General features: G+C 32.4%; 1 protein-coding gene and 1 long non-coding RNA gene across 2 annotated transcripts; one reads left to right on the plus strand and one right to left on the minus strand.

Annotated features, from left to right (window-relative positions):
* Positions 1-2,590: 2,590 nt before the first annotated feature.
* On the minus strand, positions 2,591-7,055 carry LOC124440474 (collagen triple helix repeat-containing protein 1-like). The gene is made up of 3 exons (XM_046990865.1): positions 6,916-7,055; positions 3,134-3,428; positions 2,591-2,944 (listed from the first exon to the last, which is right to left on the minus strand). The coding sequence occupies exons 1-3, from the start codon at positions 7,053-7,055 to the stop codon at positions 2,591-2,593; spliced, it is 789 nt and encodes a 262-aa protein (XP_046846821.1).
* A 1,953-nt stretch (positions 7,056-9,008) lies between these two features.
* LOC124440096 lies at positions 9,009-9,523 on the plus strand. The gene is made up of 2 exons (XR_006946556.1): positions 9,009-9,097; positions 9,226-9,523. It is a non-coding gene; the product is annotated as an uncharacterized LOC124440096 (long non-coding RNA).
* The last annotated feature ends 3,412 nt before the right edge of the window (positions 9,524-12,935 follow it).

Genomic DNA, 12,935 nt, shown 5'->3' on the forward strand with positions numbered 1-12,935 from the left:
GAAATATTTTCCTTATTTAGCTAAGTTTTGTGTCATTCAATATAGAAAGTATAGGTTTTACTTAGCTTCATACAATAAAACAAACTTCACTTCATACAATAAAACAAACTTCACTTCCCCTTCAGCAAAAATATTCGCAGGTGTACTTCAAATCAAAATAAATTTATGCCACGTAATAATAAATCTTTGTTCTTATATCTAATAACGTGTCTTCTGATATAAATAGTCAAAATAAATAAGTGTCTACTTTGCATAAAAGGAGAGAATATTATCGCACTGTCAAATCTTTCTTTAGAAGATTCTATTTATTGTTATGCTAAGTCGAAAATTGCTAAATTGATTTTCCATGTTGTCTACCACTGGAATGACGGCGTCAACATAAATATGACTCCTTAAAAGTAGAAAGTGTTTGCAGTAAGAAACATGATTTTTTTTGAGTTGTACTTGAGTCATTTGTATGACTTGTATTTCTACCTCACAATTACAGCGTCACAAAAATCTCAAAATTTATCACAAATAGCCAGTTAATTATGGAAGTCACAAGTTACGATTTTAAGACTTACTTATTTGTAAGTTAAACTACTGCTCTGATATTTGCTAATGCTGCTATTTTCACCAACACAATAACACCATCTCCGCACTACAATATGCTTAAACTTTAATGGCTATAATTTTCTTTTAAAGCTACTACCAAGAAGTACACTGATAAATGTTTGGAAGACGAGTATCTAGACTGATGCCACAAGTGTTAAGAAATTAATCAAATTTTCCAATGACAAATTAATATCGATTACTAAAATTTGAATAAAGTTTGTATACAAAATAAAGAGCAATGATATTCAAGCAGAAAATATCAAACTAAGAAAAAATACCAACATTGAGCGTGGTAAGGATGATTTCGCTACATATATGAATACGGAATATAAACTCTAAATGATTGAAATGAAATTCGCTTTTTTTAGTGTATTCATTTTACGTTTGTGACCAAGAGGTGAGTACGTCACGTTTGAGTGAAAAGTACACAGTGCTTTCGTTCTGACTCTCTTAGGCCATGTTACTAAAGATTACGTCATCTCCATGTGGCATTGAAAAAAGCCTGAGTTCTAGCATTCTTAGCTCACGATAAAATGTGATGAATGAGTGGTTGTTAGTTGAGCCTGTAACATTGCATTACAATTTTGTCAAGTTAAAACGAACTGACTTTGGAGTCTTTGTTTATTGTGAAGGATGTATAGGGTTGATAAAGGAAATAAATTGTTTTTTATTTATTTTGATTTTGTAAGTAATACGTAGTTAACTGAAATGTGATGAATGTTAGCTATATAGATTCGAGTTAGCTTAAATCCATGAGTCGATAAAGCTCCGAAACATCGAAGATGCCGCGCTTGCAAGAATCAAGGAAGCATCCTAACTACGAAGACTCTGGGATTGCAATAATTAACGAAGCATCTTAACAATGAAGACTCTGCGCTTCCAAGAATGCATGAAGCATCCTAACAACGAAGACTCTGTGCTTGCAAGAATCAAGGAAGCGTCCTAAAAACGAAGACTCTGCCCTTGCAAGAATCAAGGAGGCATCCTAACAACGAAGAATCTGCGCTTGCAAGAATTAACGAAGCATCCTAACAACGAAGACTCTGCCCTTGCAAGAATCAAGGAAGCATCCTAACAATGAAGACTCTGCGCTTGCAAGAGTCAAAGAAGCATTCTAACAATGAAGACTCTGTGCTTGCAAGAATCAAGGAAGCATCCTAACAACGAAGACTCTGTGCTTGCAAGAATCAAGGAAGCATCCTGACATTATAGATTATAAGATACAACAGATATTACTAAATTGATGTAAAATACAAAAGTCATGTTAAGAGAGCATTTCCTCACCGCAATGCGTATATAGGATGTAGGTAGAAACGGAATGGCAAAGTTGCGCGTCATATTTAAACGCCCAAAACCACTTCCGAATAATTATACATAAATATAGCTTGCAAGCGTTGGTTCGGGGGTTCGAAAAGTTGACGTTATTGGTGTATGAACTGTTCATGCAAATTTGATAAATTAGAGTCGTATTGCAGAATGCAATAAATTTCGAAAACGCAGTTCTAGGATTGACAGTTGTCCGTAATATTATCGAGATCCATTTAATCATTCCGTATCGCGAAGAACCAACGCTTGGTATGTAAAATCGTGCAGAACACTGTAAATATCTTATTGAAGTGTTAAAATTATATATTCAAAACACAGTCCCATCGTTAGTGTGAAGTTTTAGAACAGTGAACCAGCATTTAACACAGATTGTGCGAAATAATTTTCACTCGCAGCAACGATCCGAGTGAAACAGTTCCTTAAAACAAATATTTACTCATGTAGGTCATTGTGAGTTTAATTACTCTTCTATATGACTGAATTTAAAATTTTAATCAACTTATTTTCGTTTTATCTGGCATTAATTGTAATATTCATTGAGGAGTAAATAATAGACTTACTCAACTCGTTAAAATTACAAAACTGATTTATTGTCATAAATTACACATGAATTTCTAACTTAACGGAAGCTTTAACATAAAATAGAGTTAAAAAGAAGTGAATAAAGGAATTATTCTTGTGGTGGAGGAACCTCTTTAATAACAATACGAGAAACTGATTCCCATCCACTGGATGCATCTGCGTTACCATAACTAGCACAATTGCCGATCCAGAATCCAACTTGCACTTTTCCTTTTTGGATTTTGTTACAATATCCTTCAATGTGACGATGTCGAAGGATATTTTGTGACTTTCCATTGTTCATGTAAAGAATTCCATCAATAGGAAGAGGGTTTTTACATTCAACTCCATTAAAAGTAAAATACCAACGTTTGCAACAATTGTTGCAACCATAAATTTGCAAGCCTCCTCCATAAAACACTTGAAGGGAAGTGTTGTCAAACTTTTTCGTGAATACACAGTTCTAAAATTAAATTCAGGTAGATAATTTCCCATTAAGTTACGCCAAACTTTCCAAATAAGTTTAAGACAAAAATATTAATTATTCAAGTTTCATCCAAATAATAAAATAAACATTTCCCTTTTTTCTCTATATAAAAAAAAGCAAATCAAGTATGATGAAACAATTTTCATTTAGTTTTGCTCACCATACCTGTATCAATCCATGAAATTTACCGTCGTGTCTCCGCCAAGCACATTGCTTCCATGTAGACAAAAATGTTTCATCGTTTGCATGAGCGTTAGATTCTCCTTTTTCACCTTTCATACCTTGTAACCCGGAACTTCTTGGATCTCCCTTCTCACCTTTAGTAAATTTTAAATTACTTTTTCCAGGATTTCCCTTCTCTCCTGGTGATCCAGCATCTCCTTTTACCCCGTCTCTTCCTGGAGCACCAGGTACACCGGGGACACCGGGGACACCTGGGATGCCTGTTGTTCCACAGCAGCTGGTTGAACAATTGTCCTTAATAACAGGAAATAAATTATTTAACTTCTTTGGTTTTACAATTACTAGAACGACATGTAAGTTTACATATGGTTACTTGAGCTATACACACTAAATCATAAATCAATATGTGGAAATTAATAGATGATACATTATAAGTTGTAGGCCTTTTCCTTTTTTATACTTATTTTTAAGTACTACGAACTCTTTTGAATAAAGATTTTTTCCATAGAAATTTCTCACTTTTGTAATAATATTCTGTGATACCACTCACTTGTTTTTTACGCAGTTTTTACACTTCAGAATGGAAAAAAATAGTTTGTATAATATTTATTGAAGATTTTTGCCCAGTAATTTGCATTCATTCTTATATTCTTCTTCATGTCATCTTGTTATTACGTCTTTTAGAACACCCTAGTTAATAACAAACTTGTCCTTAAAATTAAACCAAATATTCAACATGTTTGGACTTTTTTATTAATATTAATTTTACCATAACATAATAAATAGCAAGTGTATGAAGTTTTTAAAACTTGATTACGCTGCAAATTTCTGGTGTCGTGTCTACGTTTTTGGTTTGACGCCATTAATCATTGATCCGATAAAACATGACAAATAAACCGCCAGAACATGTCGAGATATGTAAAAACATGTCTGAGCAGAAGTTTAAAAAGAGTTTTACGGGGAATTTCTCCTATGAAAGTTTTACTTCAGTGGAAATTAAACTTCTTTGAGCGAGTATTTGACAATTAAAAACATTTATTTATAAAAAAGTTTATATATCTTTGCTACTTGAACATGATTAAAAAGAAAAACAATTCCTACAAATACGACGCGGCTACTAAATCAAAAATGCTTCGTTTTCATTATAGTTTTTTAAAACAATACATTCAATATATCTTGCCTTGTTCACTTTAGACATATCAATACTTGAAATCTGCCATACCAATAATAACACCAAGAGATGGAAACAATCCATTGTCTAACTCTTTATAGCTATTGTTTAGATTATCAAGCTCCTGTAACCATCACAAAGTAATGGTAAAATATGAGTACTAGTCTCCTATTTTTAGTTTATGTTCGTAATAAGACCCGTGCTTCAGTTTTATTCTAGATTCTTATTGGTTCGTTAATAATTATTGGACTGCTTAATAGAGCTACAGGAAGGTCACTTTTTCAACCCTGAGATGAAATGAGTCTCGTTAAGTGAGTTGAATTTCCTCCCAGTCTTTATACGATATATTTGTTATATCAGACACACAATTGTATGGCAAATTTTCAACCTCGTGCTGAGCTCAACTCCATGCAGTGCTGAGTTCAACCCTGTTTCAGCCAACCGGGTTGAAATTTAAGCCAAGTGTTGAACTCAGCACTTGGACGAAAATTACACGATGTAATTTTCGTTTTTCATGCATTTTCCCAGATTTTGTCAACATTTCACACTGAAGTTTGTTTTACTTAAGTTGACATAGCGTTTAGACATGAAAAAACCTTTATGATCTTCTTCTAAAAAAAGATAAATAAAAACGACAATAATTATTGTTTAATGCTCTATTTAACAAGGAAGTAAATACTTTATTTTAAAGCTTCAAACTGCTTTTGCTTTATACCACTTTATTTAATAACGAGCTAAAACTGTGATTTTGTCAATTTTGAAAAAGGACAGGTCCAAAGGAATGTCAGTTATGATTTATAGTATGACAAATTTATTGCATTTGCATAATTGCATCATCAATGGATGCGCAAAGTACATCCTCAAAAAACTTGTCTGTCAGACGTTTTCGTATTTACAGTTAGTAATTAAGTTTCCATTTTATCTCAGAATCCTATTGACGCATGATAATAAACTAATTATTAGAGCTACAAGGAAAATTATTATTTTTTAAAGTTCAGTAGCCCTTTTGCCTTTTGAACCATAGTGTTAATTTCAAAGTTCTCCTCGGTTTTCATAAGCCTGTCCATGGCTCATACACATTAACAATTTTTTTGTTTCTTTAATAATTTATAGCAACAGGTTCTATATACTGCGATCGTATCCTCAACAATAAGAATCATTTATGCTAAAATGTAAAAAATCTGAACCATTAACATGTTTGTGTGGCATTTTGCTCAGACTGTACTCGAATATCTAGAGAAAGGAAAAGTATTTTAAAAATTTGATGTAGCCGGTCTCTGCGTTACTTTTATTTGTTTTGGTTTAAACAACCAGTTATTGCTTATATTTCATTGCTTATAATAACAAAAAACGATACAAGAACACTGCTATATGGCTAAACGTAGAACTTTTTGGCAATTTATAAAAAATCTATAAAAATACAGTAGCTACGTCATGTATGCTATGCTCATCTATTATATTTGATTGATTTCACTCCTGGCTGTTACCTATATTTAGCTTTATTTCTATATATAACTATGATTTTTAAATAATTTCATCCATTAAGGCAAATGCCATCTACAAAATAATAACGAATTTATAGTTTCGTATAAGCACTATTGCTATATATTAAAAACGAATTTTATATTAGAATGAGAAACAAAAAAGTTGGCAAAGCATGTGGTGTCAAAATCCATTTAACCTGTCCACAATTTTATGAAGTATAGAGAAACATACTCCGAAAAAGATCCATGCTTAACTCAATAATGATAAATTACACCAGTTTGACGAGACATTTGCAACGTTTTCTGAGACAATTATAGTAATTTTTGAGTCTTGTGAGCCTTGATGATAATTTTATCCATATTTTAGGTTGATTTTGGTCGGTGGTTGAAGTTTGTGAGAAATTATTCATTACTTTGATAGTATTCATTATTTTTTCATTGACACTATTATAAAAATCATCATTATTTTTGATACTAAAAAGGTCGTTTATTCACTTCCATTTTAGATAAAATCTCCCCTTCTTTCGTTTTAATGTATTTTAATGTTTCCTTTATCAAGTTAATTAGCCTGGCTTTAACAAATCCTACATTAGTAAAGCTGAGAGATGCCTTAAATTTCTACTTCCCGAACATGCCAAACGAAATTTCATAACACTTTTTAGAATGCCAAAAAGTACGAGACATAACTTCTCAAAACAACAACAGAACCGTTCACAAAACATTTTTCGACAAATGTAATTTAAACATTACAAATCTTATATTTAACAACTACAAAACACTTTACTCAAACACACACTTAAACAGAAACTGACTTTCACGAATAGAACCATTCTTTATTGTAAATCTTATACTAAACAGAACTTAATGATGAGATTAAGCTCAGCAAGGAGCTGTCAATATTTGATTTTAAAGCCACACAATCAACTTATTCTCCCCATCAAATTCACTTTTCCGTACTCACACTTTCTTTGAAATAATGCAATCACCCACATATACATAAAGGCATAGTTAGCTTATAAATAAATTTTGATGATGAATTTGCAATAATTTTGAAATATTAAAGTGTCATAATATTCAATAAAATGTATTCCACCGGTGGCTGTCTCCACCTCTTCTTATCTTCAGTTGTAGGGTTAAGCGAAACCATGTGTGGTTGAGATCCATAACGATTAATGATTCCCAGACCATCAAAAATACCTGTAACTGATTCTGGTGTTTGGGCTAGTTGTGACGTTTGATAAGGATACATGTTAGTATCACCGTTGTGCTCTCTGATCATTAACGTTTTTTGTCTACAAAAATCGTCGATCAAAAAGCTTTACTCACGGGTGTTAGAAAATTGCAACTTTTTCTTCATTAAATTTGTATCGTAAAAATGAAACTTCATCGAATTTGGTTTTTTCAGAAATATATTTTGTTTGTTATAATTATTCTTGGGAAAATTATATCTATAGTTTCTATATTTATCAATACTATTGTGGGCACCAGCCGTCGTGGGTGAGCAACATTGTTTGATAATTCCTTGGAGGTTGGTTGCAATCCAAGATTGGGAGTTCTATCTGCGTAAGTTTCCGAGGTTCTCTGAGCCGTGTCTAAAGCTCGGGTAGGATCAAAAGCTGTCAGAAGATGTTGTGTTTTATTCTCTAGAAGGCGTTGGTGAATATTAGTTGAAAATATCCCTGCTATAAACGCATCTCGCACATCTTCGTAACGATATTGATTAGATGCACCATCACAAAAATTATAATCTTTGCAAAAACGCGTCTAAACTCTCGCCCGATTGTTGTTTTCGAGTAGCCAACTTATGTCGCCATAATATTTCATTATAGGAGTTTTAATATAAAGATTTTTCAACAGTTTGATGACTTCTTCATAAATCATCGTCTCGCAGAAGAGCTAATATAAACGTCTGCTGAAACATAATTGATTAAAACGTTTAATTTTCTCACTTCATCGTCGAAAAAATATCGGATGCAATATTGATGTAAAGTCGCTATGGAATTCAATTGACTGAAATGCCAGTCTGACAAACTCAATATAATTTTTTGACTAAGATGGTTGACCTAAGTACTAAGATTATTGTGAAAATTTTGAAATGACTTCCATAATGAGTCAACATATATTGTATGAAAGTCATAGTAAAGAAACAACACTTTGTAAATAGATGACAGAAAATACCAAACCATATCAACTATTCCTATTTTTCTCTCTAAGGAAGTCCCCTTTTTTGGTACTTTAGCGATTATAGATTGCAAAGCTCATGTCATTTTTCAACGGAGGATCAGGATTACCTCGTTCACCTTTTTCTCCTTTAGATCCTACGTCTCCTTTTAAACCGTGTCGTCTGGCTGCTCCAGGTACACCAGGAACTCCTCGAACCCCAGGAATTCCATAGCTTGCTGAATATTGAGCCTTGAAAACGGTAGAGAAAAATGTTTTTACCTAAACAGTGAAGGCTTTATAAATATTGAATTCTGCCTCAAATTCAATATGGTTGAAGGAATTATAACAGGTTTCTATTGCTTTGAAGTCTCTCCTATCCTAATGTATTTTTCAACGGATAATATTATCTCGTTTTTGTAAATTTCTTTAAGATGTCCCGAGTTGAACAACGCCCTTTTCCACCTTAATTCACATGAATCTATTTGCTGGTTGCTTATACAAAAGAGTTTGCATATTATAATTTTAATACTCAAGAAGTATAAATAAACTACACGAACAAAATTCCTCGCGACCTTAAAAAAAGACTATTGCGTTAAAATATGCATTTGATTCTTGAACCGAAATTTTAACTTAAACCATTTCACAAAGTTAATGCTTCCAAACCTTTGAGTTCTTTTTCTTAACCGATGCACTGACTGTATTTGATAGCAACAACATGGATACCATTAAAATATTCATCTTCACTTTTATCATTTTCCCACCTCACTTTACTTCTTTAAGTGCTCATCAATTGATTGTTTTGCTTGTAATGAAGAGCTAACTTTAGTCCTCTGTTTTAAGTATTTGCAATAAAACGGCTTCATTTCCGCTTCAGCAACATTGTTTTTTGATAATGGAGAAATGAATAGAGTAGACACGACATCTCTAAGCAAATTCATGATTATGATGGTAATGTACAATTGTTTGCTTAAAATTTGGAGTTGAATATGAATGGTTATGAATAATTAGCATAAAATGAGCATAAAATCCTCTTTTTAGGATGTTTATTAAACCAAAAATTTCTTCGACTCATACTGACTCACATCTACAACGGTTAACGAGTGCATAAAAACAAGAGAAATGGAAATGGTAAAATTATTTTAATTTGTTTTGCTTTAATTGCATCAGTGATTACTTTGAAAAGAAGTTCCATGCAAGTTATAGCGTCATTTTTATCATTTGGATAAATGTCTTTCATTTTTTACAATTTTCTGTAGCACCAGCGATTCTCAAATCAAAAGCCCCAACAGGTTGCTGAGTATTGGCTCTTAACAAGAAGTATAAAGCATTTTAGCTAGACATATGTTTGACCATGAAAGTTGTTAAATGCACGATCATCAATCAAAAACTTTATTTTTTATGTAAACGACACTCTCCTTTATATGATCTAGATAATGCATTCTAAATATCAGGTGCATTACAGAATAATAATTAGCACCACTCAACCATATATAATCCAGTTCTTCTAACACAGAATTAGAGGAACAACACTAAAGTAAATTTTTATCATTGCTACTGCACGTTCTTAATCTATTGACAGTAAGTTTATTTTTACTTTGCAATCCGTGTGAGTTACATGCACGAGTGACAATTAAAAAAGACAATTGTGATTCGTTTAGGACATCGTGCAGATCACGCGTGTTTTTTGCTAATTGGCGAAATGATTGGTTTAGGTTTCGGTGGAACTATAATGTGTTGAACTGTCATTAATAGAGTTCACTCATCAAAGTCTAGAAGAGAAGTAAGTACGCAGCATAATATTTAAGTCTCTTCACTTTATTTTTGCCTAACGTGATAGTTGTATTTTTGGTAATGCTACTGATTTATAAGCCAATATAGCTTTCAGGTTTGGAATTGTTTAGGAAGTTGAACGGTAGATTGTCGAAGCTCATTTAATAGGGAGGAATGATTAATTTTAAATCCTGCTAGAAGCAACTGCTATGAAATAAAAATTTTGCATCTTCGACTGATAAGTAATTGATCATTTTGTAAATATCTTAAGTTCTTTGTTATTTATTAACTCAAATTTTTTTCATTGCTTATAAGCTATTCTGCAAACGTAATTGCTTCAATTAATTGTCTATAAAACCTTCGATATCTCTATGATGCCAAGTTGACAACTGCCAAAACAGCATAAATAGCCTCGACAAAAATTTTATAAAACATGTTTTGTATGGCATTGATTCGTGGTTAATGGTGAACAGCGCGGATTCTTTATAAGTATGCAAGCATAAACGTCTATATGTGAAGTTAGTTGACATTCTTGTGCGCATTATGTACACATCACAGACTCGACTTCGTTTGCATTGCTGTAAAAGTGCCATGATCTGATATACAAACCTTCACAGTGTTATCTTTTGGGTTTTTGTCTTGTGCTATCAAGAACACTTTGTCCTTTTAATCATGCACGTACTATGAGACAAAATTTCTTTATAGTTTAAATGGTATGATTAATACTGTTACAATACAGCAATGACAAGATTTTGAATTATTTCGATTAGGCAGAAATAATTTCCTTATTTAGCAAAGTTTTGCGTCATTCAATATAGAAAGTATAGGTTTTACTTATCTTCGTGCAATAAATCAAACTTCACTTCCTTTCAGCAAAATATTTTAATCGCAGGTGTACTTCAAATTCAAATAAAGTTATGCAAAATAATAATAAATCTTTGTTCTTATATCTAATAACGTGTCTTTTGATATAAATAGTCAAAATAAATAAGTGTCTACTTTGCATAACAGGAGTGAATGTTATCGCACTGTCAAATCTTTCTTTAGAAGATTCTATTTATTGTTATGCTAAGTCGAAAAATTGCTAAATTGATTTTCTATCTTGTCTACCACTGCAATGACGGCGTCAACATTAAGATTACTCCTTAAAAGTAGAAATTGTTTGCAGTAAGAAACATGATTTTTTTTTAGTTGTACTTGAGTCATTTGCATGACTTGTATCTCTATCCCACAATTACAGCGTCACAAATATCTCAAAATTTATCACAAATAGCCAGTTAATTATGGAAGTCACAAGTTACGATTTTAAGACTTACTTATTTGTAAGTTAAACGACTGCTCTGATTTTTGCTAATTCTGCTATTTTAACCAACACAACAACACTATTTCCGCAATACAATATTATTAAACTTTAATGGCTATAATTTTCTTTTAAAGCTACTACCAAGAATACCTGTAGTACACTGATAAAGGTTTGGAAGACGAGTATCTAGACTGATGCCACAAATGTCAAGAAATTGATCAAATTTTCCAACGACAAATTAATATCAATTACTAAAATTTGAATAAAGTTTGTGTACAAAAGAAATAGCAATGATATTCAAACAGAAAATATCAAACTAGGAAAAAATACCAATACTGAGCGTGGTAAGGATGATTTCGCTACATATATGAACACGGAACATAAACTCTCAATGATTGAAATGAAATTCGCATCTTTTAGTGTTGCTATTTTACGTTTGTGAGCAAGAGGTCAGTACGTGGGATTGAATTTACCAAGGGCGGAGAGGGAGGCTGAGCCTGCAGGCAGTTTTACAAACAATGAATAATTGATTACATAGGGATTACAATGCATCTGCATGATTACTCTGATACGAAATTCAAACGCAAAATCAAAGTTGAATGAACTTTTGAGAGATAGTCACTGATCTGATAATAGACTGGCTATAGCTTCTACAGGTGTCAAAAGTGAAGCCTAATTATATATGCAAAATTAACTTCCGGGTACCACGGCGAGATACAAATTACTATAAAAATGTATGGCGGATAACGTTTACAAACATGGATTTTCGAATATTTAAGACCTTTCGCGACTCCTTACTAACCTCAAGTATTAGTCATGGATAAAACAGGTTATGCGAATCGATTTGACATCAAAATGATTCCTATAGCTGTAAAACATCGACGTTAGTGTTGATTTAAAAGTTGTACATGCGAGAATGCATTTTGTCCCATCGTTGCCAATGCAAGATAGTTCACTGCTCGCTTTCCAATTTCTGAGGCATTTATGATCTAGTATAAGTTTCAGTTCTTTAGAAATGAGGTGAGTTACTTTTTTTATCATTCTTTCTTTATGTTGAGAGATTGTTGACATTTTATTTTTGCTGTAACTTCATTTTTTCATGAGCAAAGTACTACTGATGCTTAAACAAGACAAGTCTATTTAGTTTCTTTCGCACTTTATCTTTAGTTTCCATTTCTGTAGTTGTTTTTCTCAAATGGTATACTCGCACTTTGCTGTAACATTTATATATATGGTCTTAATGAGTAAATATGATTTTCATGAACAGTAGTATTCAACATGTCTGCGTCGAGATCCTTGAATGTGGTCCTCAAATCTATACCATTTAATACGGACACAGCAATACCATCAGGAATTCCTTTCCCTTGCAGTAAATTTCCATTTGTAGCTGCCAACATTCTCTGAAAGCACCTCTCTGTTTCATTGCATATTTATAACACTTGCTGTTGGCTTAAACAAATTACCCCTGTCTTTTAAAGTCAAGAAAGCAGACTCATTTTTATGGTTTCTTGAACCAACTGCTTCGTGACAAACAGGACAGTTTATTTTCTTTTGCACCATCTGGGCAATATAGCCAGCCATGTACGATATTACTGCCTTTTTACATTCAGTAAATTTCATTTTCCTCTTCTAAGTGCTAAGCAAATTCCAGAAGATCATAGTTAGTATGAATGTAATATTAATGCCTTAAATATTTTTCCAAAAAGATTAAAATTATTCTTAAGATATGAATGTAGTTAGGGATGGTATAAATATGAATTGCAGTTGACATTAGAATCCTTTTCAGCAATAGTTTGATCATCAGTCTTGAGTCTTGTAGTAATAAGAAAGACAAGAGCTTTATTCCACTTGTGAAGTGTGACTTTAATAATTGAACAGTTGAACAATTTACAG

Source organism: Xenia sp. Carnegie-2017, unplaced genomic scaffold (assembly GCF_021976095.1).
Source record: "Xenia sp. Carnegie-2017 unplaced genomic scaffold, XeniaSp_v1 HiC_scaffold_2, whole genome shotgun sequence".
NCBI classification, from domain to species: Eukaryota; Metazoa; Cnidaria; class Anthozoa; order Malacalcyonacea; family Xeniidae; genus Xenia; species Xenia sp. Carnegie-2017.